The 26,295-nt window shown below is 35.9% G+C and overlaps 2 protein-coding genes across 3 annotated transcripts; both read left to right on the top strand.

Annotated features, from left to right (window-relative positions):
• The first annotated feature begins 1,073 nt into the window (after nt 1-1,073).
• On the top strand, nt 1,074-12,827 carry LOC150105559 (low-density lipoprotein receptor-related protein 10-like). Its single transcript, XM_090394902.1, has 8 exons — nt 1,074-1,448; nt 1,727-1,953; nt 2,042-2,195; nt 2,416-2,544; nt 9,468-9,691; nt 9,852-10,002; nt 10,112-10,243; nt 12,430-12,827. Exons 1-8 carry the CDS (start codon nt 1,367-1,369, stop codon nt 12,723-12,725), a joined length of 1,395 nt encoding a protein of 464 aa, XP_090251028.1. The 5' UTR covers nt 1,074-1,366; the 3' UTR covers nt 12,726-12,827.
• Nucleotides 12,828-14,636: 1,809 nt separating this feature from the next.
• Nucleotides 14,637-26,295, top strand: LOC150105558 (uncharacterized). Of its 2 annotated transcripts, none has more exons than XM_090394903.1 (6): nt 14,637-14,767; nt 18,473-18,645; nt 19,025-19,257; nt 21,537-21,699; nt 21,794-21,922; nt 26,017-26,295. In XM_090394903.1, exons 2-6 carry the CDS (start codon nt 18,546-18,548, stop codon nt 26,211-26,213), a joined length of 822 nt encoding a protein of 273 aa, XP_090251029.1. In that variant the 5' UTR covers nt 14,637-14,767; nt 18,473-18,545; the 3' UTR covers nt 26,214-26,295. The 2 variants fall into 2 exon arrangements, with proteins under 2 accessions (XP_090251029.1, XP_090251030.1); XM_090394904.1 differs by having other exon boundaries at nt 14,648-14,763.

The raw sequence follows: 26,295 nt of genomic DNA, 5'->3' as shown, positions 1-26,295 counted from the left end.
GTGGAGAATGTTCGTTTGTGTGAGGAAAGGTTGTTTCTTGTAGCTTTTGGACAGAGTTCACGAAGTGCTGATTAAAGTTGTTTTCCAACTGTTTGAGGGATTTGGGATCGCAGGCAAAGCTGTGTTTTATTGTTTCTGAGGCAGTGGTTCTGTGTATATTGTCCAGCATTTCATTAATCAGGTGCCAGGTTTCCTTTATGTCATTCTGAGCTGTTGTTAATTTGTTGCTGTAATAGTTTCTTTTTCCCGTTCTAATCTGTGTTGTTAGGAGATTCCGTTTTCTTTTGTATTCAGCTTTTAAAGCGATATTGTCCGGCGACTTCTTAAGTTGTTTCCATAGGGCATCTTTTCTTTGTATGTCTGTTAGTATGTTGTCTGTTATCCATGGATTTTGTTTCTTTTGGGGGTGTATTTTTATTTTTGTCAATGCTTTGTTATATAATTTGTTAAATGCAAGTTTAAGATTATTATATACAGCTTCAACAGAGTCTAAAGATGCTATCTGCATCCAGTCTGTTTTTCTGATTTCATCGTTCACTATTGCTTCGTTTACAATGCTATGATACTGTTTTGTAGTCTCAGTGATTTTTATGGGTTCTGGTTCAGTGTGTAACTGCAATAATAATAATAATAATAATATATAATTTTATGAAGATGTTTTATTCATTACAGTATATAATTACAGTGCTAATAGTTTTATACTAAATACCTTCTGGTTTAAATGTTTAATGCTTATTATTTCTTCTGGTTTATATGTTTATTATTAATTATTGTTATCACGTGTATAGAGTTCTGATATATGTAGAATTAAGGAATTATAATTATTATCTTTCCGAGACATTTCTACACGATGCTGAAGGCATTTATTTTATTTTTTTAATATATGTAATTATGGTAATAGTAAGTACAGTATATTAGCCGTGTTTATTTTTAAGTGATGCATTTTAAAGTAATATCCGCAGTTTTTTGTCTATATAATTAATTTATTAATACAGATAATTTTTTTTTCCGGAATGGATGAGGTATGATGCACATAAATTTCGGATAAAGTACGGTAAACTGATGTAAAAAGAAACAGCCAGTTTCTCGATTTCATTCCACAAAATCAGAGCATTGATAGCTGAATATTTTGCATTCAATCATGCAGATAAAATTCCCATTAAAACATGCATTAGTTCATTATTTATGAGATTATTCATCTTTAGACTTTTATCAACTGGACTTGTATTGTATCACCTACACATTTTTTTTATTTATTTATTATTATTTTTTTTTATCACAGATACCTTATCAGCATTGTTAGAGGCGAGTTCCTCATCGATAACCACTTTCTAGATGCCACTGAGATGCGGTGTTATTGGGAAACATGACTGTTCTGAATTTGTTTTCTGTTTGTGTTATATTTGTTACTTTCCACAGCACATGTGGTTCCTTACGTTATAACAACAGTAAGTAATTCATTACGTTTTTAGTATTTTCAGCCGTTTTTGACCGTGCTTATTGTGTTGCTACTTGTCACAATTTGCTCATCAATAGACCTAAACATTACACAAGTGCTAGCCCTAACTAACTAACTAACGACAGCTAACTGCAGCTGTATATCTATCTTTTCAACACTTTCAGAGAATTTTTATTATTTCACGAATCATTATTAACACTTCCATTCTTCCAGTTCTTGATGATTCAATTTAAACGTATTTAATTAATTATTTTTTCTTGTTTTCAGTATATATAGAAGAAATATGTACAGAGATATTCCGGTTTCCTGATTCCAACTACTTTTTGTCAAGCAAAGATAAATCTGTAGGAATAATACGACCTCAAAAAAGTAACTGGTACAGTGGGGGAAGAAACTGCACCCTTATTCTAGTTCCTCCAGTGGGCCATGGAGTTGTAGTTACTATCAGTAGCATTGACTTTCCGTACTTCTCATTATGCAATGATCACTTAACGGTATAGTATATACGCACGCATTTTTACTCGAATTTTCAAGTAAATTTAATTAGTAATATAGTATTAATAATTTTTCTTTTTATAACAGATCGTAACAGATAAAGTTACCGTAACACATTGCGAAGGATCTTCTCAGACGATGTCTTATTCCAGTCTTGACAACATCAAACTCATCTATGAAACGACAGAAGGCAGTGAGTGGCGTATTGGATTCGAATTAGTTTATACCATTTATAAAACAGGTACTTGATTAGTTTTCTCTAATGTTAATATTCCGATGGAGTTCATATTTATAAACTTGCCTCATTTTCATCTTAATTTAATATTCATTAGTTCATCCTAATTAGAATGAAATTTCACATAATTCTCATTATCTTAATATATTTAATCTTAAGTTTTTTCTTTTATTTTTTTTAAATTATTATTGCATTCTTGAATCTCATTTTTGTATTAATTTTATAGGTCGCTGTGATACCGACAAGGAGTTTTCATGTTGGAATTTTAAATGCATTTCGAAGGATCTTATGTGTGATGGCTTTAACAACTGTGGTGACAACTCCGATGAATCTTATCTGTCTGGTGGGGGATGCAGTAAGTACTTGCTTGGTAAAGATATAAAATATATTTATCAGAAATATATATTTCTGATAAAAAAAAAGTATGGTATAAAACCATAGTTTTATCATATCAAAACCACAGTTTATATATATATATATATATATATATATATATATATAAACTTCATTTTTTTGCATTGATTTTATTATTATTTATATAAGTGTTAAAACAAGATATCATTTAAATAATAATTCGCCTGGAAATATAGCGTAATTCGGATTATAATCAAGAATCTAACAATAGCCGATCAATTAGCATCGTAAATTAAAATATATATTATGATATATAGTTGCTGCTGAGCATGCGCAAATGGAATAAACGTCATCAGCTATGACGTTTCATCATAGTTCTTTTCAACTGCATGACATTTAATTTCAATTTAAGTCCTTTTTTATTAGCATGGTATAGATTTATAATTTACATTCTCTTTGGTTTTACTTTACAGAGCCTACAAAATTTCCAATTTCTCCCAACATTGAAGAGAGAAATACGTTAGAAAAAATATACACACCAATAATAGGAATAATAAGTATCATGATGTTAATTGTAGTGATCGGGAGACTATGGTCGATAAAGAAGAATACGGAAAATTCAGGAGAAATTCCATCCACATATATCATTACGGTAAATCCATCTGTTCACAAAATCTCAGCCTATGATGACGACAAATTTAGATTTGAAGATTCTCCTCCATTATATGGGCCTTGATTTCATCTAGCAACTCTCAACAAAAAATTCTCAGTAAATAAAAAAACCAATGACTTCATTTGTTTTTGATTTTTTTTTTTTTAGTCGTTTCTGGAGTCATTGTTTAATGTAATATGTGACGTTTATTAGCTGAAATTGTATTAAATAAATATAAAAATACTGGAAAATTTGAATTGTTCAACTCTTGTATGTGTAAGAGTATTAAATTAGTTGTTGGAAATAATTATTAGTTATCAATAAAGTATATACTACGTAAGAATGTTGTGCTGAGATCTGTTTCGAACTCGAATCATGAACTTACCGTTATGAAATGGAACAGTCTGTTGTTATCACTTTAGGCTGCTCGTTCTCTTTTGTTCTGATAACAACACCACCAGAACCTTTGGTTGTCATGGAAACATGACGTCAACGGTACTGCTCGTGTTGTTACGTAAGTGAGCTCTCGTAGCTCAGTGGTTAGATACTTTTCACTACTACTAGACATTTGTGTTTCCCTCCAAGTGATATAACAGATACACTAAGTGGAGTTTGAACAACTGGGCGCTTTATACTAAAATTTATACTGCAGTCTGGAAAGAGTTCATATATATATATATATATATATATATATATATATATATATATATATAATATATTAGGATAACCAAGCAATTTTATATGCTTGGTTATTTTAGCACCTAATCCCAAGTATGCAAACAATTAAGTTTGCGCCTGAAACAAAGTTCAAGTCTAAAGATGGTACAACACCAGGGCAACTCATTGTAAAGGTGGGTAAAGCTTTGATCACTATTCTTAGTATTTTCCCATAATGTAAAGCACATCTCACTAGAAGATGTATACTGCAATGCATTATGGGTGGGGTCACTACCCAGACCGGTTTCAACCTTTTTTGAGGTCTCCTCAGTGAGTAGCTAGACCCTAAATACCATACCAAGGTTTTAGTAATACAAAGCCTTATCAACTTTACCTATATAAGTTGCAACAAGGTGTATTAAGTTTTAATAAAAATCTCTGGAGGAGATATTGATGGGAATAAATTTTTAACTTGGGTATATTGTATATTAGGATAACCAAGCAATTTTATATGCTTGGTTATTTTATTCCCATATATATAATAATATATATATAAAATTATATATATATAAAATTATATATATATATATATATATATATATATATATAAATAATATATATTGTTATTGAGATAATCAGATAATTCAAAATCATTATAAAATATTTTTCGGATTCCAGAAGTTATTTTTGGCAACTGCCGATAACGTTATTTAGAAGTAGAACGCTTGTAGCTGGCATTTCAGCGACTGATATGTACACTATCTACCAGTAATTGTTCGGATACTTCAGTAATTTACAGATACCGGCAGGCGAATCCTAATATCGAGTATTTTCACATTTAGCTTTGATCACCTCCTGCATTCTTTGAGGGAACTTGTGTCCATCCCTCCATCAAAGCAGTATACTGAGTTCAGCGACAGATCGAGGACGTGCTGCTCTAGACTTCGATCACCGCTCCAATTCGTCCCACAGGTGTTCGATGGGGTTGAGGTGAGGACTATGCCCAGGCGAGGGTAGTCGTTTAACACTCATCTCTTCATTCCATTCCTTAATAACTGCAGTTTTGTGGCATGAGGCATTGTCGTCTTGATAGTAACACGGGTTCGTTCCATAAAAACTCCAGTGTAGGCAGGACCTGATTATCTAGAATATCAAGGTGCTGAGCTGCTTCATGGAACCACGGACAACGACCAGTGGTCCTACTCCAAACCAGCTGAATGCACCCCACATCATTACTCCTCCACCACCAAACTTTACTATGGGTACAACACACTGTGGTAACAAGCGTTCACCAGGCTACCCCACACCCACACCCTGCCATCAGACTGGAAGCAGGCGAACCTTGATTCATCACTCCAGAGTACCGTTTTCCACTGGTCAGTAGTCCAGCTCACACGCTCTTTGCCCCAGGCCAAGCGAGCTACTTTGTTCGTTGTTGGGATGTTCGGTTTCTGTGCCGCTACTCTTCCGTGGAAACCCAGTAAATGGAGTTCTTTTCGCTCAGTATTAGTGCTCATTATGGTGTTATAGAAGCTCTGGGACTCAGATGGTCTGTGCCGATTGTTGCTAGTTTTTTGCGCGCCACTAGTTTTTTAACACCTTCCTGTCCTGTCAGTCATTTTTGGCGGTTGCCCTGGTTGTTTACCTGCACTAGTGATGCTAAAACGTCCCCATTTGTTGATCACATCGCCAACTGTTGATTTTGGATGCTCCAGTTGAGCGGCAATGATACGTATGGACAAGCCACCAATGTGACAGCCCACGATGACACCCCTCTCGAAGTCACTGAGTTCCCGTCTTGCTGCCATACCACCTGTATTCAACTATCACGACGAAATACTTCTTCCTGTTATCTGTACACATGTTTTTATGTTATTTTGATAGACAGTGTATATATGTCAGGTGGCATAGTCCAAGTGTTTATCTCCAGGTGTTATTGTTAAGTAGCGTACGCAGGAGTGAAAGAGGATATCGGGAGAAAATAGGGGATATTTTCACTATAATGATTCTATATTGGATAAGCAGACATCTAGTGTTGAAGCCTCGCAGGTCAACAGGTTTCGACAAAGCCCACTGGTTGGAAAGACCCAGGATCGAATCCTGTGTAGGACGCGACCCTTCATAAGGGATTTTTGACTGAAAGTGACTGGGATAGTCTCATACAGAAGAGTAGAAGGTTTTCCCCACCTAGAAAATCGGGTTTTTATCCCGTAACCATGCAAACCATCCAGCAGCATATACCTTCCCAAAATTACTGTAAATGTCTCAACAGGCAGCAGTAGGATTTTTACTTTCATTATTCGAAAACCAATGTAGTATTGGTTATGAAGCATATTTTTGTCAGAAACATTTATCAACGAGATACGTCTCGCAAACAGGCACACACCGCTATGTTTCATTATCACATTAAGCGATATGTTATCATAGTTCCAGAATACGAGCAGATACATCATTAAGGAACGAGATATAGCGCAGTTCTTGTGCTGCAGAAAAACATGGCTGTCCTTTATTTTCCTCCTGTGTTTTATGTTTTGTTTGTTATTTTATACGGCTGGTGCAGTTGTGAGTATTACAAAAGTAAGTATTTTTGTCGATTGTTCGTTTGCGTATAATCGAGCACTTTTCATTCAGATTTTACAAGCAATATCATCTGAATAACGAAATTTTCAAGTATTAGTGCTTTATTCTTATAAAAAGTGTAGTATTATTTTGCTGGAGACAAAATTTTAAAAATTAAGGAGATAAATTTTAAAATGTTTATTAAATTATAAAATCATTTAATACACCTTTAATTCTTTTAAATTGCTGTAATTATTTAGTATTATGTACAGTGGGCCATTTTATATGGATGGTAGCGGTGATTAATATATACCCTTGGAGGGTAATGGATGGCAATGCTGTAGCCAATGAAGTTCTAACTGAGGCTCGGCTATTGCTGTTACCCTCCTGCCACGATCAGAGCTTTAATTAATAGCTCAATAACACCTTATCCCTACACTGTCCTCTACAGATAACGGGGAAGATGAAAAGCATTCTTGCTTCGCCCCATTAAGTCAGTCCTTATAAGGACTATAAGGGCCATTTTATATTTTAAGGGCGGTTGGAGGAAATCGACCGTGAGATGCGGTGATTAATACCCTTGGAGGGTAATGGATGGCAATGCTGTAGCCAATGAAGTTCTAACCGAGGCTGAATATTGCCATGATCAGAGCTCTAATAGCTTCATAACACCTTTTTCCTACATTGTCCTCTACAGATAACTGGGAAGATGAAAAGCATTCTTGCTTCGCGCGTTTAAGCCAGTCTTTATAAGGACTATATAAGGCCATTTTAAGGAAATCGGAACCTGTGATTACATTGCATATTGTAATCACAGGTTTTTCGCCACTTTGATTACCGGAAGTAATCTAGTTGCCTTGGAAAAAACATCATCTATGCTTATTAATCTCTACGACAGGATGCCATAATTATCTAACACTTAACCTGTCCTTGATATTAATGATCCCATAGATTTAAAACTATTATGCATACGCATAAGCCACATAGCTTTCCCATTGATCTTAATAGTTAAAAGAAGATGAGATGGAATGAGTTTTTACACTGTTCTTTATGTATATAGGGTGGTTCAAAATTCCACTTAAAACTTTGAGGGGGGGGGTAGAGAACATCAAAATCAACCATATTCACATAGGAAAGCATGATCGGAAATGCCACCAGAAGGTACTAACAGGGACACAAAGATGAAGAAATAACACAAGACAGTAAGTAGTGTAAAAAACTTATTGTAAAAAACGTATGAACAGTTCAATAGTAGTTGGATACATAATATGGTAAACGAGGTGCATGTCTGCTATTTGTAAAATGAATAGCAGACATGCTACTCATCTCAGCGTTCGTAAAACGATGCATGTTCTTCGTACGACGTCGAAAGCTTGAATGAGAAAGCCCCAGTTGCTCACCTGGAGCGCTGGCAAACAGCGCCACCTATCACTTTCGGGTGGCGTTTCCGGTCATGCTTTCTTATGTGAATATGGTTCATCGTGATGTTCTCTACCTCCCCTCAAAGTTTATACGTGGAATTTTGAACCACCCTGTATAAATGAACACATATTTGGATTCGTTAAACTCGACTTTTCAAGCAAAACTTTAGATTTACTAGACATACACAGCATATGTGTTGCGGAGCAATTCATATGCTCTCTCTCTCTCTCTCCTCGTGTCAAATGAAGAGTTTAATAGTTTAAAACCTGAATTTATAATTGAGAATTAATGGAAAAGAAAAAAATACTGTTAAAATTCAAGAATGAAGAGGTTCATCATTCTCTTTATTCTGAAGGCGATTGGTTGCATGGTACTCCACTCATCTACCCGATGTATAATGGAAGATCTTGGAAGATTTATTTTTACAATTCTAAAATTATAAATATCGGTCGTTACATTCTAAATTTACGCTTCAGCATTTTTAAATTTTCATATCTTTTCCAATTTATTCAACGTATATAAATCATTTTATTTAATTGTTTTCTTGGAATGTTTTTCTTTAACTTTAACTGTTAAATTTATTCACATCTTTCGATTTTTATCCACAGTTTCTTATCTTTAATGTATTGCACATAATGCTGAAACTCAACGTCCAGTTGTTGGGTGAGTGGTAACATATCTGTTGTCCAATTTGCTGTGGGTTCGAATCCTCGCCATAAACATGGATGTTTGTAATTGTTTTACTAATTCTGTGCGTAAAAGAAGATGCGACCCTTCCACGTCTTCTAACAGTGACTTCACTCTCAAAAACTCTATGAGGTCTAAGGAACCGTGTGGCATCCAAAGAGATGGCAATGTGTCCAAAACAACAACAAAAAAAATCTCAATTATGAATTCATGCGTTAATATTTTCAATTTTAATTTGTCTTGAGAGTAAGTACCATAGAAAATGCTCCCCAATATATTTAGTGTTGCTGATGTATATTTATTTTCAACAATTATCTCACAATTAAGAGATTGGAGCCAATTACTACAGCTACCTTATAAATCCGTAACAGAACATTCATTACGCATCTCATCAAATTCATATCAGAAGACTGTGCAAAGGATGTCTTAGAATTCACCATCATGGGTTTTGAATCTTTCTCGAATTTTTTTATTCTTTTTGTTTAAAAGTAAGCTTAACATGGGAGGATGAAGTCTCAATTTTGCTCAAAATTACCCAACCATTACAGCACTTCAAATTTCTGGTCCGTTTGACTTATTTATTGGATTGTAAAAATCGGAGGTTCAAACCTTCCCCCCCCGCGTACAAGACCTGCTAATTACAGTTTAAAAAATCATTACAAATATTATTTATGTTTGTAGACTGGGATTTAAGACAGGTCTTTCCAACCAACGGTTTCGTCAGCTACGGAGGTTCTCCATGGATAAGAGAGAGAGAGAGAGAGAGAGAGATTCTACCATTTTGAATTCAAACTAGTAGAATATCAAATTCAAAGGATTCACTTATATGATTTTTTCACCGCCAATTTACGATTCCACATTTCTGAGGATGCAATTGTGTTTCATTTTAAATAATTTTCTTTACTGATTATTATTTGTTTAAGTGATATTCTTTTTTTTTATTTTAGTCTATTTGGAGGAGGGCAACTGTCGTCAGGAATTTCCTACAACATATTTCGTTTCTCCAAGTGGATTTGGATCAGTAGGAACAATCAGACCTCGAAGAAACAACGAGTACTCCAGTGAAATGCACTGCACGGCCATTTTAGTTCCTCCAAAAGGTTATGGAATTGTGATTTCTATTGAAACAATTGCTTTTTCATATTCACCTTTATGTGAAGATCAACTTACGGTAATATATATTTATATTTCATTTGGATTTTCATATAAATGTAATTAATAACCTCATTGGGACTTAATGTTAAAACTTGATACGTTCATAATTACACATGAAAGGTGTTTAAAGATAATGGAAAATACACTAATTAATGTGATTATTTATTTCATCATAGCTTGTAGTTAATGGAATAAAAACATCATATTGCTACCCTTCGCATACGACATCATATTCCACTTTGGAGGAAGCCAAGCTTATCTACGATTCTGTACTAGGAAGTAAGAGGCAAATTGGATTTGAGGTGGTGTATACAGTTTACAGAAGAGGTAAATTATCAGCTGGATGTTTTAGAGTTTATTCTTAATAAGAGTGCAAGTTCTGACTTATCTGTTAAAATTGTCAATAAAGTTAATTCAGATTTCTGTTATCTTGCAGGTTATAATTGTGATCTCAACAAAGAGTATAGATGTTGGAATTGGAAATGCATTTCTAAGGATCTTATATGTGATGGATATGACAACTGCGGCGATAAATCCGATGAATCTTATCAGACAGATGGCGGCTGCGGTAAGTTATTTATAATTATGCAGATCCAGCTTTTTTTTTCTCTTGTTGTTATTGTTCTCTGGTAATGAAGTCATGGAGGGTGTGTATAGTTATGTGTACTGGCACTCTCCAGTTCTCTATGTTGGCATCATAGGCCTGTAGTGCTAGATTATCAAAGGCATCTAATACATTTCTTTCGTTTAAATGGAGCATATTTTTAAACTGACTAATATAACAATTTTAGATAATTAAGAACATATATAATAATGCTAAACTAATAAATTTCATTAAACATATTATATCTATTAATGACGAAGAGATATGTTGATAAACGGTAACACAACAAAAGAATCAATCTAATCCTATTAACAGAGTGCGTGCGTGTGTGTGTGTGTGTGTGTGTGTGTGTGTGTGTGTGTGTGTTCAGTCTCAGAAATATTAATTATATTAATTTATCAAAAATAATACAGGTACAGTGTGTTCTTTTTAGCTTGTTTGGTACTGATAAAGTAGATATTTCATGACTGCTTTCAAATTATTATTAATAATAATTTTTTTAAATTCTGTAATAACATTTTATTTATCATCTTACAGAGCATTTACATATATACACATATTTACATATTACATATATTTTTTATAGTGAATTTCATACAATTTTTCTGTTTTTTATATTCTAAAATGCGTTAATAATAGTTATTAAAGTTACTATGGATGGTAATTTATCGTTTTCGCAATTGAATAAGGTTACATTTTTTAAACAGCATTTATAGTATAATATAACATTAAGTTATATATATTTTACAATTTTTGATTTTTAATGTTTTTAACCGCTTTAACTACAGCACTTCAATGTAATAAAAAATTCATTTTTTTTTTTTGATCTTGGTTGAGATGTAATGTCTCTGCTTGCATCCTCGAAGCTTTTTAATGAGTTTATCTGAGGATGACACTGGTTAGATATATGTATCAATAATAATAATAATAATAATAATAATAATAATAATAATAATAAGCTTTGGCAAAGAAAAATGTCTTTCTCTGTCTCTTTTATTACAGTTATCACCTGTAATAGTATCTGTCCAACTTTTCGAACAATAAATACACCCATGAACATAAATTACTAAAAGTACAAATGCCACATAAAAATTCCAACATACACTGCTTGGAAAGAAGTCAATGGACACTATACTGTGAGGAACAAACAGTCATGGCGCCCACCTTAATAAGATGTAGGACCTCTTTTCGCTGTGACGACTACAGCAATCCTGCGGGGCATACTTTCCACAAGCGTACGATAAAGATCTAAATTAATTTTGGATCATTCTTCCTGTCGGCATGTAATGAGATCCTGGACTGTTGAGAAGCGGACGTCGCTTGACTTAACCAGACGTTTCAGTTCATCCCACAGATGTTCATTAGGGTTCAGATCAAGGCTCTGTGGAGGCCAGTTAAGTGTGGTGACGTTCATGCCCACAAACCACACAGTTACAGCAGCAACCTTATTGACACGGTGCATTGTGTTGCTTAATGAGGCAATTCTGTAGAAACGCCGAAAAGTAGGAAGTATTGCATTGTTCCAGAATGTTCATATACCTCTCGGAGTTCAATGTTCGTGGCGCCACAAACAGACGTCCGAGACCAAACCAGAAAAAACTGGACCATACCATTAACACCGCCATCTCCAATTACCATAGTTGGGGTTACGGACTCTGGTAATAGGCGTAAGCGATACTAGTCTGACTTGAGAGAGAATAAATGAGTTGTTGAAATATTTTGCAAGAAAGTAACAGATGAATTAGGATCAGAAGGATTTAGGATTCGTGGTTTAACTATCGACATCGCCTTAGGTTTGAGGGAATGGTGAAAACAGCTAATGAATGTTTGGATATATTCCTGTAACGAACCACAGAAGGAACTTTTCGATAACTTTTTATGAAGGTAATTATCATTAAAGAAAAAAGTCTAGAATGGCTTCATTTGATGTATTTCATTTTTCAACAAGATCAAAGATACAAACGATTAATAAATACTACAAAATGGGGCCATAATTAGAATTACATAGGGATAAGATAAGAATCTATCTTTGCGCATTTGTAATAGTAAGTAAAAGACGTTTGTTGTGTAGTTTCATTGATCAGTAACTCTATTAGTTATATCAATAATCAAAATAATTAAACTGATGAGATTTTTCTCTTACCGAACAGGAATCAAATATCCTTCAATTTATCCCAAAGAAGAAAAGAAGCGAAAGACACCTGACCCTCTACTAATACTAGTTTACGTCATGCTTGTCATAATAAGCGTCATTATAATAATCATGCTAAGCATTTGCATAAAAAAGAAAAATACAACCAGCACCAGAGGTTCCGCTGCTTCTGTTCGTAGAAGCACAGGACATCCTGCTCCACCTCCATATACAATTACGGATAATCTAAGGCAGGAACCAGCAGCGTACGATAATGATGGATTTCTGGATCGTCCTCCGCCATACGAGCCTTGATTCTGACTGCTTTACAAATATTCAGAGAAGATTTGCACATCTTCAACAGCCGTTTTCAAGTAATTAAAAACATTTGGATGTTTAAAATTTTACTGAATGAATTTTTATGTACTATTTATTGTGTTTGTAATAAACGTTAGTAAAAAAAAATAAGAGACCTGTGATTTATTTAATTTTTTTTATCCCGGTTCTCACCTATTATGTCAGTTATCCAGCAACTGAATACTGATAGCTGCTCCCAAGGCTACCAGTGATTTTAAATGCATCCCAGGAGGAGAGTACAAAAAGCAACCATTTCCATTTCGTGGTTCCGAAACTTAACATGTATGTTATTAACTAAAATAGTGTAACTTCTGCAGGTGATTTTTTTTTCCAGTTGCACGTTAAAAATCAAGGTTTTCATGGGAAAAATCCTACTTGATGTGCCAAAGATCAACTAACTAGGGAATCTACTGAAAAAAAAAATCTGATAAAAAGTCCTTTAGTTGACAAAAACAATCCGACTTCTGGAAGTCAATAGTCATGGATGTGAACACCATTTCCACATAGCTACACAATTAGAGCGATATTATTTCGTAATACCTAATGATATTTTTTTCTAAATATAGGCCGAAGCGACTTTAAAGTTTAAACCTGCTTGAGAAAAAGTGAAACCATAATGCTACATACCAGTGGTGAAAACAACTATTAGCTGACATCTATTATCATGAACTAAAATGCTGCTATTTTAAGTTATATTTCATATCGTGATTCCAGTCGCCTGAATTCAACAAATCAGATTGGCATTTCAGAGAGTATTACATTTAAAAACAACATGATTAAACAGTTTAGGCTGAGTCAAATTTAAACGGATTAACATACATGCAGTGCGCAAGGTATATGTACAAACCTTTCTTGCAATATATATAATAGCAATTCACATTTTCCAATCATAAACACGCAGATAGTTTAAATGTAACATTCCAAATTTGCCAGAAATTAAACATTCTCGAGGCACAAATTTGTGTGTGTGTGTGTGTGTGTGTGTGTGTGTGTGAAGATTGTAAGCGAAAAATAATTCAAAGTAAGAATAAATCCTCAAAATTTCAAATAAATGCAACAAAGCAGATGATTTTTTTGATTTTTTAAAATTTTTTATCTTGAATAAGACTGGCATACCCTTAAATTTTTTCAATCAACTGTGAAACTCTCCATACCTACGTAGGTGGTCTTTTTTTCCCCTGCAGGTTATTTTATTATATGTATTTTTTTATGCCTTGACAATACTATTTAAGTTCTAGCGAAACGTGAGTTATTGTTGATTAAATTAAATGTCTACTGTTTCTTTCTCTTTGTGTGGTTTAATTTCGGCAATTGTGAATGATGATTATTTCCATCTTGAAATGATAGATGTTAGCTATATATATTAGGATACATCCAGTTCTTAATTTTAGAAAACAATGCCTTTCAATAAATAAATTCAATTTATTTATTGAAAGACATTTATTTATTCAATAAATAAATAAATAAATTTCTAACACCTTTCATTATTTCATTATATTCTCCTAGGAGGGTTTCAATTGTTCATTAGCTTCGAGGCACTTAAGGTCATGCGATAAGAGTATTATTTATTATTCGTAGTATTAATTATTTCAGTATTAATAATTCAGTTCTAAAGGTCTAGAAATGCTTTTAAGCTGTCATAGGTAGTAATTTCTGTCAAGAACAGTTTCGTAGATCAAGTGACATTAACGTCAATGAATCAAGGTCATTTATTCCTTAAGAAAAAGCATTTCCCCGAAGATGGCACATGCAAATAGCGCATGCGCTGTAATCAGGAAATTTGCCTAGAACACGTGATTGCTAATGACCTAATGTAATAATCCCTCCAGATGAAGGCCGTATCGTTGTAGAGACGAAATATAAATTTCAAGGTTTTTGAGCATTTGCATGTGGAGTGCACAGACTTTCAGTAGAATCCTAACGATCAGTAAATTTAAATGTCCAGTCGGAGCTGAGAATTTTAATTTTTTGTGGATATGGATTGCAGTTCGCTCATGTATGTAAGTTTCTAATAATCATTATTAGGTAATTTGCTGAACAATGGCCATAACTTTCGAATATAAAATTCTAAGTATAGTCAAAACATATACGTGATTTTGCACTCTAATAGTTAGTGACGTCATCACCAACACGGTTCTTTGTAGCAGGACCTTGACACTAAATTAAAGGGTCAGAAGCTCATACTACTTCTTTAGTGGTAGTTTGAGCATACTTATTTACAAATATTATTAATTTTTTCCCTTAGCGTACTTTTAAATGGATACCCAATTTAAAAATAAAAAAACAGCGTGTAATTGGAATTAAAATTATTTATAGTTGAAAGTAGAGAAAAATTATTATTATTAGAATGATTATTATAAATGGAAATAGTATAGTAAGAGCTTACTTCATTATACGCCAAGTTAGTAGCTTTTTTATGCATTTTTTAAAATCTCCCCTTACGACGAATAAATATACAAATTTGCTCTAATCACTCTACACTAAATGACAAAACCCATTGGTCATACCTCTAATGAATATTTGGTACGCATGTCCATAATTGGCTAGTTGTCATAGCAACGTACATATTCAAAGACTAATGTAATTGTTAAGAGTTTTATTGAAGCTTAACCTGTTGAAGCATAGCATTGTATTAGTATCTAAACAAACATTGTAAGAAACACGATTACCTGATTTGAAAGTACTAAATAATCTAGATGGCTATACAAAGCACAACATATACGTTCTTTTGAAAAACTAAAATGCAAAAATGCGAAATTGTTAAACCATCTAAAATACCTTATAAGGACTGGCTTAAAGGGGCGAAGCAAGAATGCTTTTCATCTTTCCCGTTATCTGTAGAGGACAGTGTAAGGATAAAGTGTTATCGCGCTATTGAAGCTCTGATCATGGCAGGAAGGTAACAGCAATAGCCGAGCCTCAGTTAGAACTTCATTGGCTACAGCATTGTCATATGTTAAGGTAAAGCCGTCTCTAAAAATTCTGACGATCCCTAGGCCACTCAATCGTGGGAGAAAGACTGTCCATCTCAGCGTTGGCCTTCCACCTAGCAGAACCACTCATATTCCGAAGAAAAGCATTCTCCAACAAAGCCCCTCAGCGGGCCGTGCCGGAGAACACTTTCCCCGGAGACTCAAATTGCTCCCTTAAGGCAAAAACCTTAAGAGAGCGAACTCAAAACTCTCGAATATCAGCGCCCTAGGGGGTAACAGCAACAGCCGAACCTCAGTTAAACTTCATTGACTACAGCATTGCCATCCACTACCCTCCAAGGATAATGGATGGCAATGCTGTAGTCAAGAATGCTTTTCATCTTCCCCGTTATCTGTAGAGGACAGTGTAGGGATAAGCTGTTATTGAGCTCTGATCACTGCAAGAGGGTAACAGCAATAGCCGAGCCTCAGTTAGAACTTCATTGGCTACAGCATTGCCATCCATTACCCTCCAAGGGTATTAATCGCCACATCACACGCTCGATAAAAGCCAACCAACTAATTAAACTTAAAATCAGGAATGTCTAATTCCCTAAAATACTCAAACTTAAAATCAGGAATGTCTAATTCCCTAAAATGTATGTAGTCCTTATAAGGACTGGCTTAAAGGGGCGAAGCAAGAATGCTTTTCATCTTCCCCGTTATCTGTAGAGGACAGTGTAGGGATAAGGTGTTATTGAGCTATTAAAGCTCTGATCATGGCAGGAGGGTAACAGCAATAGCCGAGCCTCAGTTAGAACTTCATTAGCTACAGCATTGCCATCCATTACCCTCCAAGGGTATTGGATTGAATGAATCCATCAGATCAAAATTTATGTACATACTGTAGAAATTGCACCAGAAATCATCTGTAGTGCGATTTGAATGTGCTAATATTACCCATCCAATGATTTTAATTATCAGTATCACATATAACAACAGGTGTGAAAGTGTTAATACTCATTTAGGTGTAGTACTAATAAAAAAGATGAAACTTCAATTCTAATATGGGTCATATTAAGAATATCTTTTGTTTTTATATATTTCATTAATTTAAAAAATTTATTAAAATGAAGGGGATATTAAATCCCACATTGTTTTAAAACCGAATAAGAAACTCAAAGATCGGAATCAGAGAGTTTCATGCCGAATATAGTGAAATATGTGAAATACTATGTGAATAGTGAAATAATTATGTGAAATACTAAGAATAGCGATCAGAACTTTCTCCACCTTTGCTGCGAGTTGCCCTAGTTTGTAATACGTGCCTTAGCTTACGCTAGTAGTCGCCAATACTTTTATACTTACTATATTCGGCATGAAACTCTCTGATTCCGATCTTTGAGTTTCTTATTCGGTTTTAAAACAATGTGGGATCTAATATCCCCTTAATTTAAATAATGTTACATCGCCGAAATGAAGCCTATTGGATCTTTATTTTAAATAATTTATGGGTGCTACTTTTTGACAACTCGTATAGCAGAGGGGATAGGAGAATGGTAAGGAGATCGACCGTGAGATGCGGTAATTAATACCCTTGGAGGGTAATGGATGGCAATGCTGTGCCAATGAAGTTTAACTGAGGCTCGACTGTTGCTGTTACCCCCTGGGGCGCAGAGATTCGAGAGATTGAGTCGCCCTCTTAAGGTTTTTGCCTTAAGGGAGCAATTTGAGTCTCCGGGGAAAGTGTTCTCCGGCACGGCCCACTGAGGGACTTTGTCGGTGAATGCTTTTCTTCGGAATATGAGCGGTTCGGCTCGGTGATGGCGTGTGGGTGGAAGGCCATCACTGAGTGAAGCCAACGCTGAGATGGACGGTCTTTCGCCCACGATTGAGTGGCCTAGGGATCGTCCGAATTTTTAGAGATGGCTTTACCTTTAAATGTGACAATGCTGTGGCCAATGAAGTTTTCACTGAGGCTCAGCTATTGCTGTTACCCTCCTGCCATAATCAGAGCTTTAATAACGCAATAACACCTTATCCTTACACTGTCCTCTACAGATAACGGGAAAGATGAAAAGCATTCTTGCTTCGTCCCTTTAAGCCAGTCCTTATAAGGATAAGGCCTTAGTATTATATTTGGTCTAGCTACTCACTGATGAGATCTCAATAAAGATCGAAACCGGTCTGGGTAGTGACCTCCCGCCATAACATAATGTATAACATCATACATCTCCTAGGAGATGTATGATGTTATATTATGTTACATTATGTGAAATACTAAGAATAGCGATCAGAACTTTCTCCACCTTTGCTGCGAGTTGCCCTAGTTTGTACTACGTGCTTTAGCTTACACTAGTATTCGCCGATACTTTTATAGTTTACTATATTCGGCATGAAACTCTCTGATTTCGATCTTTGAGTTTCTTATTCGGTTTTAAAACAATGTGGGATCTAATATCCCCTTAATTTAAATAATGTTTACATCGCCGAAATGAAGCCTATTGGCTCTTTAGTTTAAATAGTAAATTAAAGAATTTAATTATAATTTTTTTTTATTCTTTAAATTAAAATTTTAAAAGCCTGAAAATCTTTCAAATGTTATCAAGAAAACTATCTTAGAGTTTGGTATCAGTCTTGTTCCGTTTGTTGGCAATATTGGGAAAATAAGAATTTTATTATTGGAAATCAGATTTCAATTTTTAAGGATATTGGTAAGTTCGGTGCAGATTATTGATCTGATAACCACGTTAAAGTAGAAGCTGTTCATGAATTGAAATTATTTCTCTCTAGAAATGAGATATGATCAAGACTTGTAGACTGGGTTTCTTAGAGTGAAAAGACCACTTGCATTATACTGAAGTAAATGCCTGCTAAAGATATGGCTGCCCCATATCCATCTCTTCTGTTCTTTGTCTTGTTTGGTTCTTTCCACAATACATGCATCGGTGAAGTTTATAACACAAGTAAGTATTCCCGTAATCATTTCTTCAGTTTTTATTAGCTGAGACAGTCTTTAACAAATGATATGCGTAGATTCATGGAATGTGAAATACTTAATCTACTTCTAATCGTAAATGTTTAAGAATTCTGATATAGGTTCGTGATATAGACCACGAGTGTCGCTACTGCGCCAGCTAGCCCCCCCCCCCTCTAATGTCATATAGCACTTTAATATTTTACTAGTAAATAATATTTTAATATTTTACAAGTTTAGAAGTAAACTTTTGTTTATCATTTCTTAAGAATAGGAATTCGTTGAGAGAAATTCTCAATCGAGTATTTCGAAATAAAGTTTAGATAATTTGTATCTTTCTTAAATTCATCTTCTTTCCTATATTATAGCCTATTTGGAGGATATATGCTCCGATTTTCCTTGGCCGACTCCTGCTGTGTACAATCTTTCTTCAGAAGGACTGACATCTGTGGGAATTATACAACCTCACAGAAGTGCAGGATACAGTGATGAAGCAAGTTGCACACTTATTCTTCATCCTCCTTCCGGTTACGGAATTTTAATTGCAATACAAGAAATTGATTTCAGTTGCTTCAGACAATATTGTCCAGACAGTTTAAAGGTAAAGGTATTTCTTTGCATTCTTAAATAAACCCGATTAATGTGCAAAATAGATTTGTGTACGCAACAATGAAATATTTTATTTTAATAGTTAAAAGGGATATATTTTTTATGTGAACTCCACCACCATATTAAATATGGATGAAATTTTAATAATAAAAAATTACTTTTAATTTTATATGTTTTTTTTCTCTTGTTATTATTATTTAATTTTATTAGAATATGTATTTTTTTAAATGGATTAATTACACCATTTACAAATATATATCTTCACCTATGAAGAAAGCCAAATTTTTACCTCTACAAATTACGGAAAGAGAAATGTGGGTTAGAAGATCACCCAGTCCTTTTTAGGACTTCCAGGGTAGCGGATGGCAATGCTGCAGCCAATGAAGTTTTAACTGAGGCTTGGCTAATGCCGTTACTCAGTCATGACTAGAGCTTTTAGCTCAATAATACCCCATCCACACAGATTCTCTTCATTCATATGACGGGATAAAGAGTCAAGGACTCAGTCCATCGCCCAGTTCTTTTTAGAACCTACAATTTACGAATCTGATAACCCGTTCTAAATTCTTGATTGCCATTTCTGATTTTGAAGAATTTGTTCATGAACTAGCCTCCACTATCTCCTATGCATCTTCTAACTAATAAAGAAACGATTTTGTAAAATTACTGTTATTCCATTTGTTTCCAGCTGATTACTTTACTGTAAAAACGAAAAAACGCTGCAAACTCATTTTTTTCATTTTATTACAGTAACTTTATAATTTGTACATTGCATTATTTCACTAAATATAAAGAATATTATACTTTTACATATGATATTTCACTAAATATTATATGTAAAATCAGAAAAACATAACAAAACAGTCCACATTTCAACATATGTTAATTGTTAACGTATCCATATCATAGAAGGATCTCAATGTTAGTAAAAGTTACTTCTGTAAGTAACTTTTACTAACATTGAGAGAATGCGATTATGTTTGTATTTTTACACAGTTTACCAAAAAAATCCATTTCTTTTAAAAAATAATAACGAAATATAACTTTTATTTTTATATTAAGTTTAATAGCATTAATATCTAGAATTTAAAAAAAAATAAAAATGTAATATATCTTTAAACAGTCCAAATTATTTTATTATAATTAATTATATCTAAAATGCAGAGTGATATAGGGCGAATAGCAGCACTTCCCCGTGTGGTTGCCGGGATAAGAATAGCACCAATGCAAATCCAGGCATGTCGTAATAACAGGCGACCAAATGGACGCTGAGTTTCAAGAGTTCGCTCTCTCCGGTTTCTTTCGGAATTTTGCTCCCGGTGAGGGGAGCTTGATTTCGGGGGAGTTGCCCTAGGAGAGCATTTTGAGTCTCTGGGGAGGGTGTTCTCCGGCGTGGCTGTTTTTCCCTAGAATATGAGCGGTTCTGCTCGGTGGTGGTGGTGGTGGGGGGTGTCACTGAGTGGCGCCAACGCTGAGTTGGACGATCTTTTGGCCACTAAGGAGTGGTCTAGCGATCGTCCTAATTTTTAGAGTTTGATTTACTTTAAAAAAAAAAAACGCTGACGCAACCTATGCGTGTCGTAAAAGGCGACTAAAATATGCGCAGAGATTCGAGAGTTTGAATTTCACTCTGTTAAGGTTTTTGCCTTAAGGGAGCAATTTGAGTCTCGGTGAGGGACTGTGTCGGTGGATGCTTTTCTCCAGAATACGAGCGGTTCTGCTCGGTGGTGGTGGTGGGGGGGGCGTCACTGAGTGGAGCCAACTCTGAGTTGGACGATCTCTCGGCCACTATGGAGTAGTCTGGTTCCACTTCAGCCCATGCATGTCGTACGAGGCGACTTTAAATGAGGTTTAAACTTAGGCTCAGTTCAAACCTTATTTAAACCTCGATTTAACTGAGGCTCAGCTAAAAGGGTACCCATTTTAGCTGAGCCTCAGTTAAAACTTCATGTAGCCAATGAAGTTTTAACTGAGGCTCAGCCATTGCTTTTACCCTCCTGCCATGATCAGAGCTTTATATAGCTCAATAATACCCTATGCTTACATTGTCCTCTACAGATAACGGGGAATATGAAAAGCATTCTTGCTTCGCCCATCTAGCCAGTCCTTTTTAGGACAGAGTGATATATATCTAAAATAAAATATATATATGCAGTATATCTAAAATATACAGAGTAATTTATATAGATCAGTTATAATATGAAATATAATATACTAATCCCATGACTGGTATTTCATTTTGCTAATGGATATTTATTTATTTATTTTCAGATCATTGCTGGTAATAGATCGGAATCCTATTCCCAATACGAGCGGTCAGTTACAGGGAAGGCTGCCTTTTCTCATTTTGGAGACATTGAAATTCACTACTTTACAGCCACAAGATACTACTATTCGGTCGGATTTCGATTAATTTATACAGTTTATTCAATAGGTAAATCAATTTAGTTTATAAGAAAATGTTACCTTACCATACCATTCCATTAGTTCCACACATTTCGTATTACAAACTTCCATCTACATTTCAGGTCACTGCGACTCGCAAGAAAGATTTCTATGTGAGAATTCTAACTGCATTTCAAAGAATCTCATTTGCGATGATCGCAATAATTGTGAAGATGAATCCGACGAGTCATTCTCAAAGAAAGGCGGATGCCGTAAGTATTATCACATGGATTCAACTTTTGTTATGCAATCTTCAAAAGACATTTATCTCATTTGGTTTATTTTTTAAGTATGGAGTCATTAACTAACGTGTAAATGCTAGTAGTTTATGAATGCGGTCTTTCTTCACAATTTAGACTCGGTTCGTAAAGTTTTCCAAAGACAACGCTGCAGCTCTGCTAATTATGGTCTCCAAATTAGCGACCTTTCATTTGTATTTTCATGAAACATTATTCAGCAGCAGGTGCGATCAGAAATGTTTCCACTTCGAAAGTTCCTTTGATTACTGAAGTTAGTACGACGTTGTTCCGCTAGGTGTAGTAAAGTAGGCACTTCTGGCTGATCATTGGCTGTTTAATTCCATAGTTGTAGTTTGTGACTATTCCAAGAGGATCTTGCAATTTTATACAGTGAATTCCACGTTGCAAACATTTACAAAATCTACGGACGCTCAGTTGATACTGACAGTGCCCTTTAGAAGAAGGCATCGTGAAAAAGAAAGAAGCTATTATCTTAAAGAAAAAAAATGCAATCTGGGAATTTTTTTTGATTACACACTATAATGCGCGAATGATGTTTTGGATATGTTGAGATATAAAAAAGTTGCTTTCATAATGAAAGAAATTCATTCGTTTTTATATACACTTTTCTTTTTAATAAAAGATAAAAGTAGAAAGATTTTAAAATTCTTTTATTGAAATAATTATAAAATTTTAACAAAATTATAAAGATATTTTTAAAGAAAAGCAAGTACACCATAACCAACAATACATAGCTCAAAGCATAAGATCATAGAAACTTCATAGGAGCTTCTATGAATGGAATCAATCGACTGTGAGATGCGGTGATTGATTTTATATGAGATGCCCATATATAGGGTAACGGATGGCAATGCTGAACCAATGAAGTTTAACTGAGGTTCGGCTGTTGCTGTTATCCTGGGTTAATGAGTTCGCTCTCTTAGGTTTTGCCCTAAGGGAGCACTTTGAGTCTCCGGGGAAAGTGTTCTCCGGCACGGCCCGCTGAGGGGTACTTGCCGGTGAATTATTTTCCTCTGAATATGAGCGGTTCTGCTCAGTGGTCGGGGAGCCCGTCACTGAGTGGAACCAACGCTGAGATTAGGACGGTCTTTCGCCCACTATGGAGTGGCCTAGAGATCGTCCGTATTTTTGAGATTTCACCTTTACTTACATAGTCGGTGATTGATTCATTAATGCCCTTGGGGGTGATGGATAGCAACGCAAAGCTGTACCAATGAAGTTTAACTGAGGTTCGGCTGTTGCTCTTACCCACTTGGGCGATGAGTTTTTGAGTTCGCTCTCTTAGGGTTTTTGCCTTAAGGGAGCACTTTGAGTCTCCGGGGAAGGTGTTCTCCGGCACGGCCCGCTGAGGGGCTTTGTCGGTGAATTATTTTCCTCGGAATTTGAGCGGTTCTGCTCAGTGGTCGGGGAGCCCGTCACTGAGTGGAACCAACGCTGAGATTAGGACGGTCTTTCGCCCACTATGGAGTGGCCTAGAGATCGTCCGTATTTTTGAGATTTCACCTTTACTTACATAGTCGGTGATTGATTCATTAATGCCCTTGGGGGTGATGGATAGCAACGCAAAGCTGTACCAATGAAGTTTAACTGAGGTTCGGCTGTTGCTCTTACCCACTTGGGCGATGAGTTTTTGAGTTCGCTCTCTTAGGGTTTTTGCCTTAAGGGAGCACTTTGAGTCTCCGGGGAGGGTGTTCTCCGGCACGGCCCGCTGAGGGGCTTTGTCGGTGAATTATTTTCCTCGGAATTTGAGCGGTTCTGCTCGGTGGTCGGGGAGCCCGTCACTGAGTGGAACCAACGCTGAGATTAGGACGGTCTTTCGCCCACTATGGAGTGGCCTAGAGATCGTCCGTATTTTTGAGATTTCACCTTTACTTACATAGTCGGTGATTGATTCATTAATGCCCTTGGGGGTGATGGATAGCAACGCAAAGCTGTACCAATGAAGTTTAACTGAGGTTCGGCTGTTGCTCTTACCCACTTGGGCGATGAGTTTTTGAGTTCGCTCTCTTAAGGTTTTTGCCTTAAGGGAGCACTTTGAGTCTCCGGGGAAGGTGTTCTCCGGCACGGCCCGCTGAGGAGCTTTGTCGGTGAATTATTTTCCTCGGAATTTGAGCGGTTCTGCTCAGTGGTCGGGGAGCCCGTCACTGAGTGGAACCAACGCTGAGATTAGGACGGTCTTTCGCCCACTATGGAGTGGCCTAGAGATCGTCCGTATTTTTGAGATTTCACCTTTACTTACATAGTCGGTGATTGATTCATTAATGCCCTTGGGGGTGATGGATAGCAACGCAAAGCTGTACCAATGAAGTTTAACTGAGGTTCGGCTGTTGCTCTTACCCCCTTGGGCGACGAGTTTTTGAGTTCGCTCTCTTAAGGTTTTTGCCTTAAGGGAGCACTTTGAGTCTCCGGGGAAGGTGTTCTCCGGCACGGCCCGCTGAGGGGCTTTGTCGGTGAATTATGTTCCTCGGAATTTGAGCGGTTCTGCTCGGTAATCGAGTTTCACTGAGTAGAACCAACGCTGAGATTTGGACGGTCTTTCGCCCACGAATGAGTGGCCTAGAGATCGTCCGATATTTTTGAGATATCACCTTTACTTACACATACGGTGATTGATTTTATATGAGATGCCCATATAGGGTAACGGATGGCAATGCTGAACCAATGAAGTTTAACTGAGGTTCGGCTGTTGCTGTTATCCTGGGTAAATGAGTTCGCTCTCTTAGGTTTTGACCTAAGGGAGCACTTTGAGTTACCGGGGAAAGTGTTCTCCGTCGCGGCCCGCTGAGGGGTACGTGCCGGTGAATTATTTTCTTCGGAATGAGCGGTTCTGCTCGGTACTCGAGTTTCACTGAGTAGAACCAACGCTGAGATTTGGACGGTCTTTCGCCCACGAATGAGTGGCCTAGAGATCGTCCGATATTTTTGAGATATCACCTTTACTTACACATACGGTGACGGATTTTATATGAGATGCCCATATAGGGTAACGGATGGCAATGCTGAACCAATGAAGTTTAACTGAGGTTCGGCTGTTGCTGTTATCCTGGGTAATGAGTTCGCTCTCTTAGGTTTTGCCCTAAGGGTGCAATTGAGTCACCGGGGAAAGGGTTCTCCGACACGGCCCGCTGAGGGGTACTTGCCGGTGAATTATTTTCTTCGGAATGAGCGGTTTTGCTCGGTGGTCGAGTTTCACTGAGTAGAACCAATGCGGAGACTTGGGCGGTCTTTCGCCCACGAATGAGTGGCCTAGAGATCGTCCGATATTTTTGAGATATCACCTTTACTTAAACAGTCGCTGATTGTTTCATTCAATCCAATACCTTTGGAGGGTAATGGAAGGCAATGCTGTAGCCAATGAAGTTCTGAGGCTCGGCTATTGCTGTTACCCTCATGGCATGATCAGAGCATTAATAGCTCAATAACACCTTATCCCTACACTGTCCTCTACAGATAACGGGGAATATGAAAAGCATTCTTGCCTCGCTTCTTTAAGCCAGTCCTTTTAAGGACTTTAGAGTTTAATGAGATATTCATTGCTATGTGTTTCTCGTAGTGGGTGCATTTCATTTTCACTAGGTTAACGTTGTTTATTTTTGCACATGAAAGTTATTCTTTATCATACGAATGGTATATTTTATATATCGACAGCCTCATCTAGAGATGGAGCGAATCATAGAATCACTCCATTTTATTAAGTGCGATAATGCACTACAGCGGATTGTGTTTAAGAAGTCAAAGTTCAATTAACATTTAGTAAAAGGGAAACATGGTCGCCAGTTGCCACTGGCAACTGGTGACCATATTCCTCGTTGGCAAAATTTTCATCTAATTAAAATAATTTTAATCTTTACGTTTAAGTAATAATCTAATCTAATTTAATCTAACGTTTAAGAAGGCTTAGAGGAATATTAAAATAAATTTTACAGAGAGAGAGAGAGAGAGAGAGAGAAAAAACTGCTAATAATCAATAAAATCTAAAGAAATAATTTTACATTTCTCCTACTAATATTACTTGAATTCCATCTTTCTTTATTTTTCTTTTATAGGGTTAAAATATGACGAACTCTATGATCCAACGCCAAAAATGGACATCCCAATGATTATTCTAACAACCATTTTAGTGTTTCTGTTTCTCATACTGTTCCTTATTAGTTTGCCAGTGAAAAACCAATTTGTATGTAGAAGAAGAAGAACCAGTACAGTCACAAATGATGATGTGTCTCAACTTACTCCCATCCCATAATTCATTACAAGAAATCAGTAAATATTTTAATGGTGAAAATATTTTACTTCTAGGAAGAAGCTAGAAGTGCACTGTGTCGAAT

Source organism: Typopeltis vanoorti, chromosome 6, assembly GCF_054136105.1.
Source record: "Typopeltis vanoorti isolate ZY-2024b chromosome 6, IOZ_Tvanoo_1.0, whole genome shotgun sequence".
Taxonomy (NCBI): domain Eukaryota; kingdom Metazoa; phylum Arthropoda; class Arachnida; order Uropygi; family Thelyphonidae; genus Typopeltis; species Typopeltis vanoorti.
Note: the sequence above shows the minus strand (reverse complement) of the source record. Positions and strands in the feature narration are given on the sequence as shown.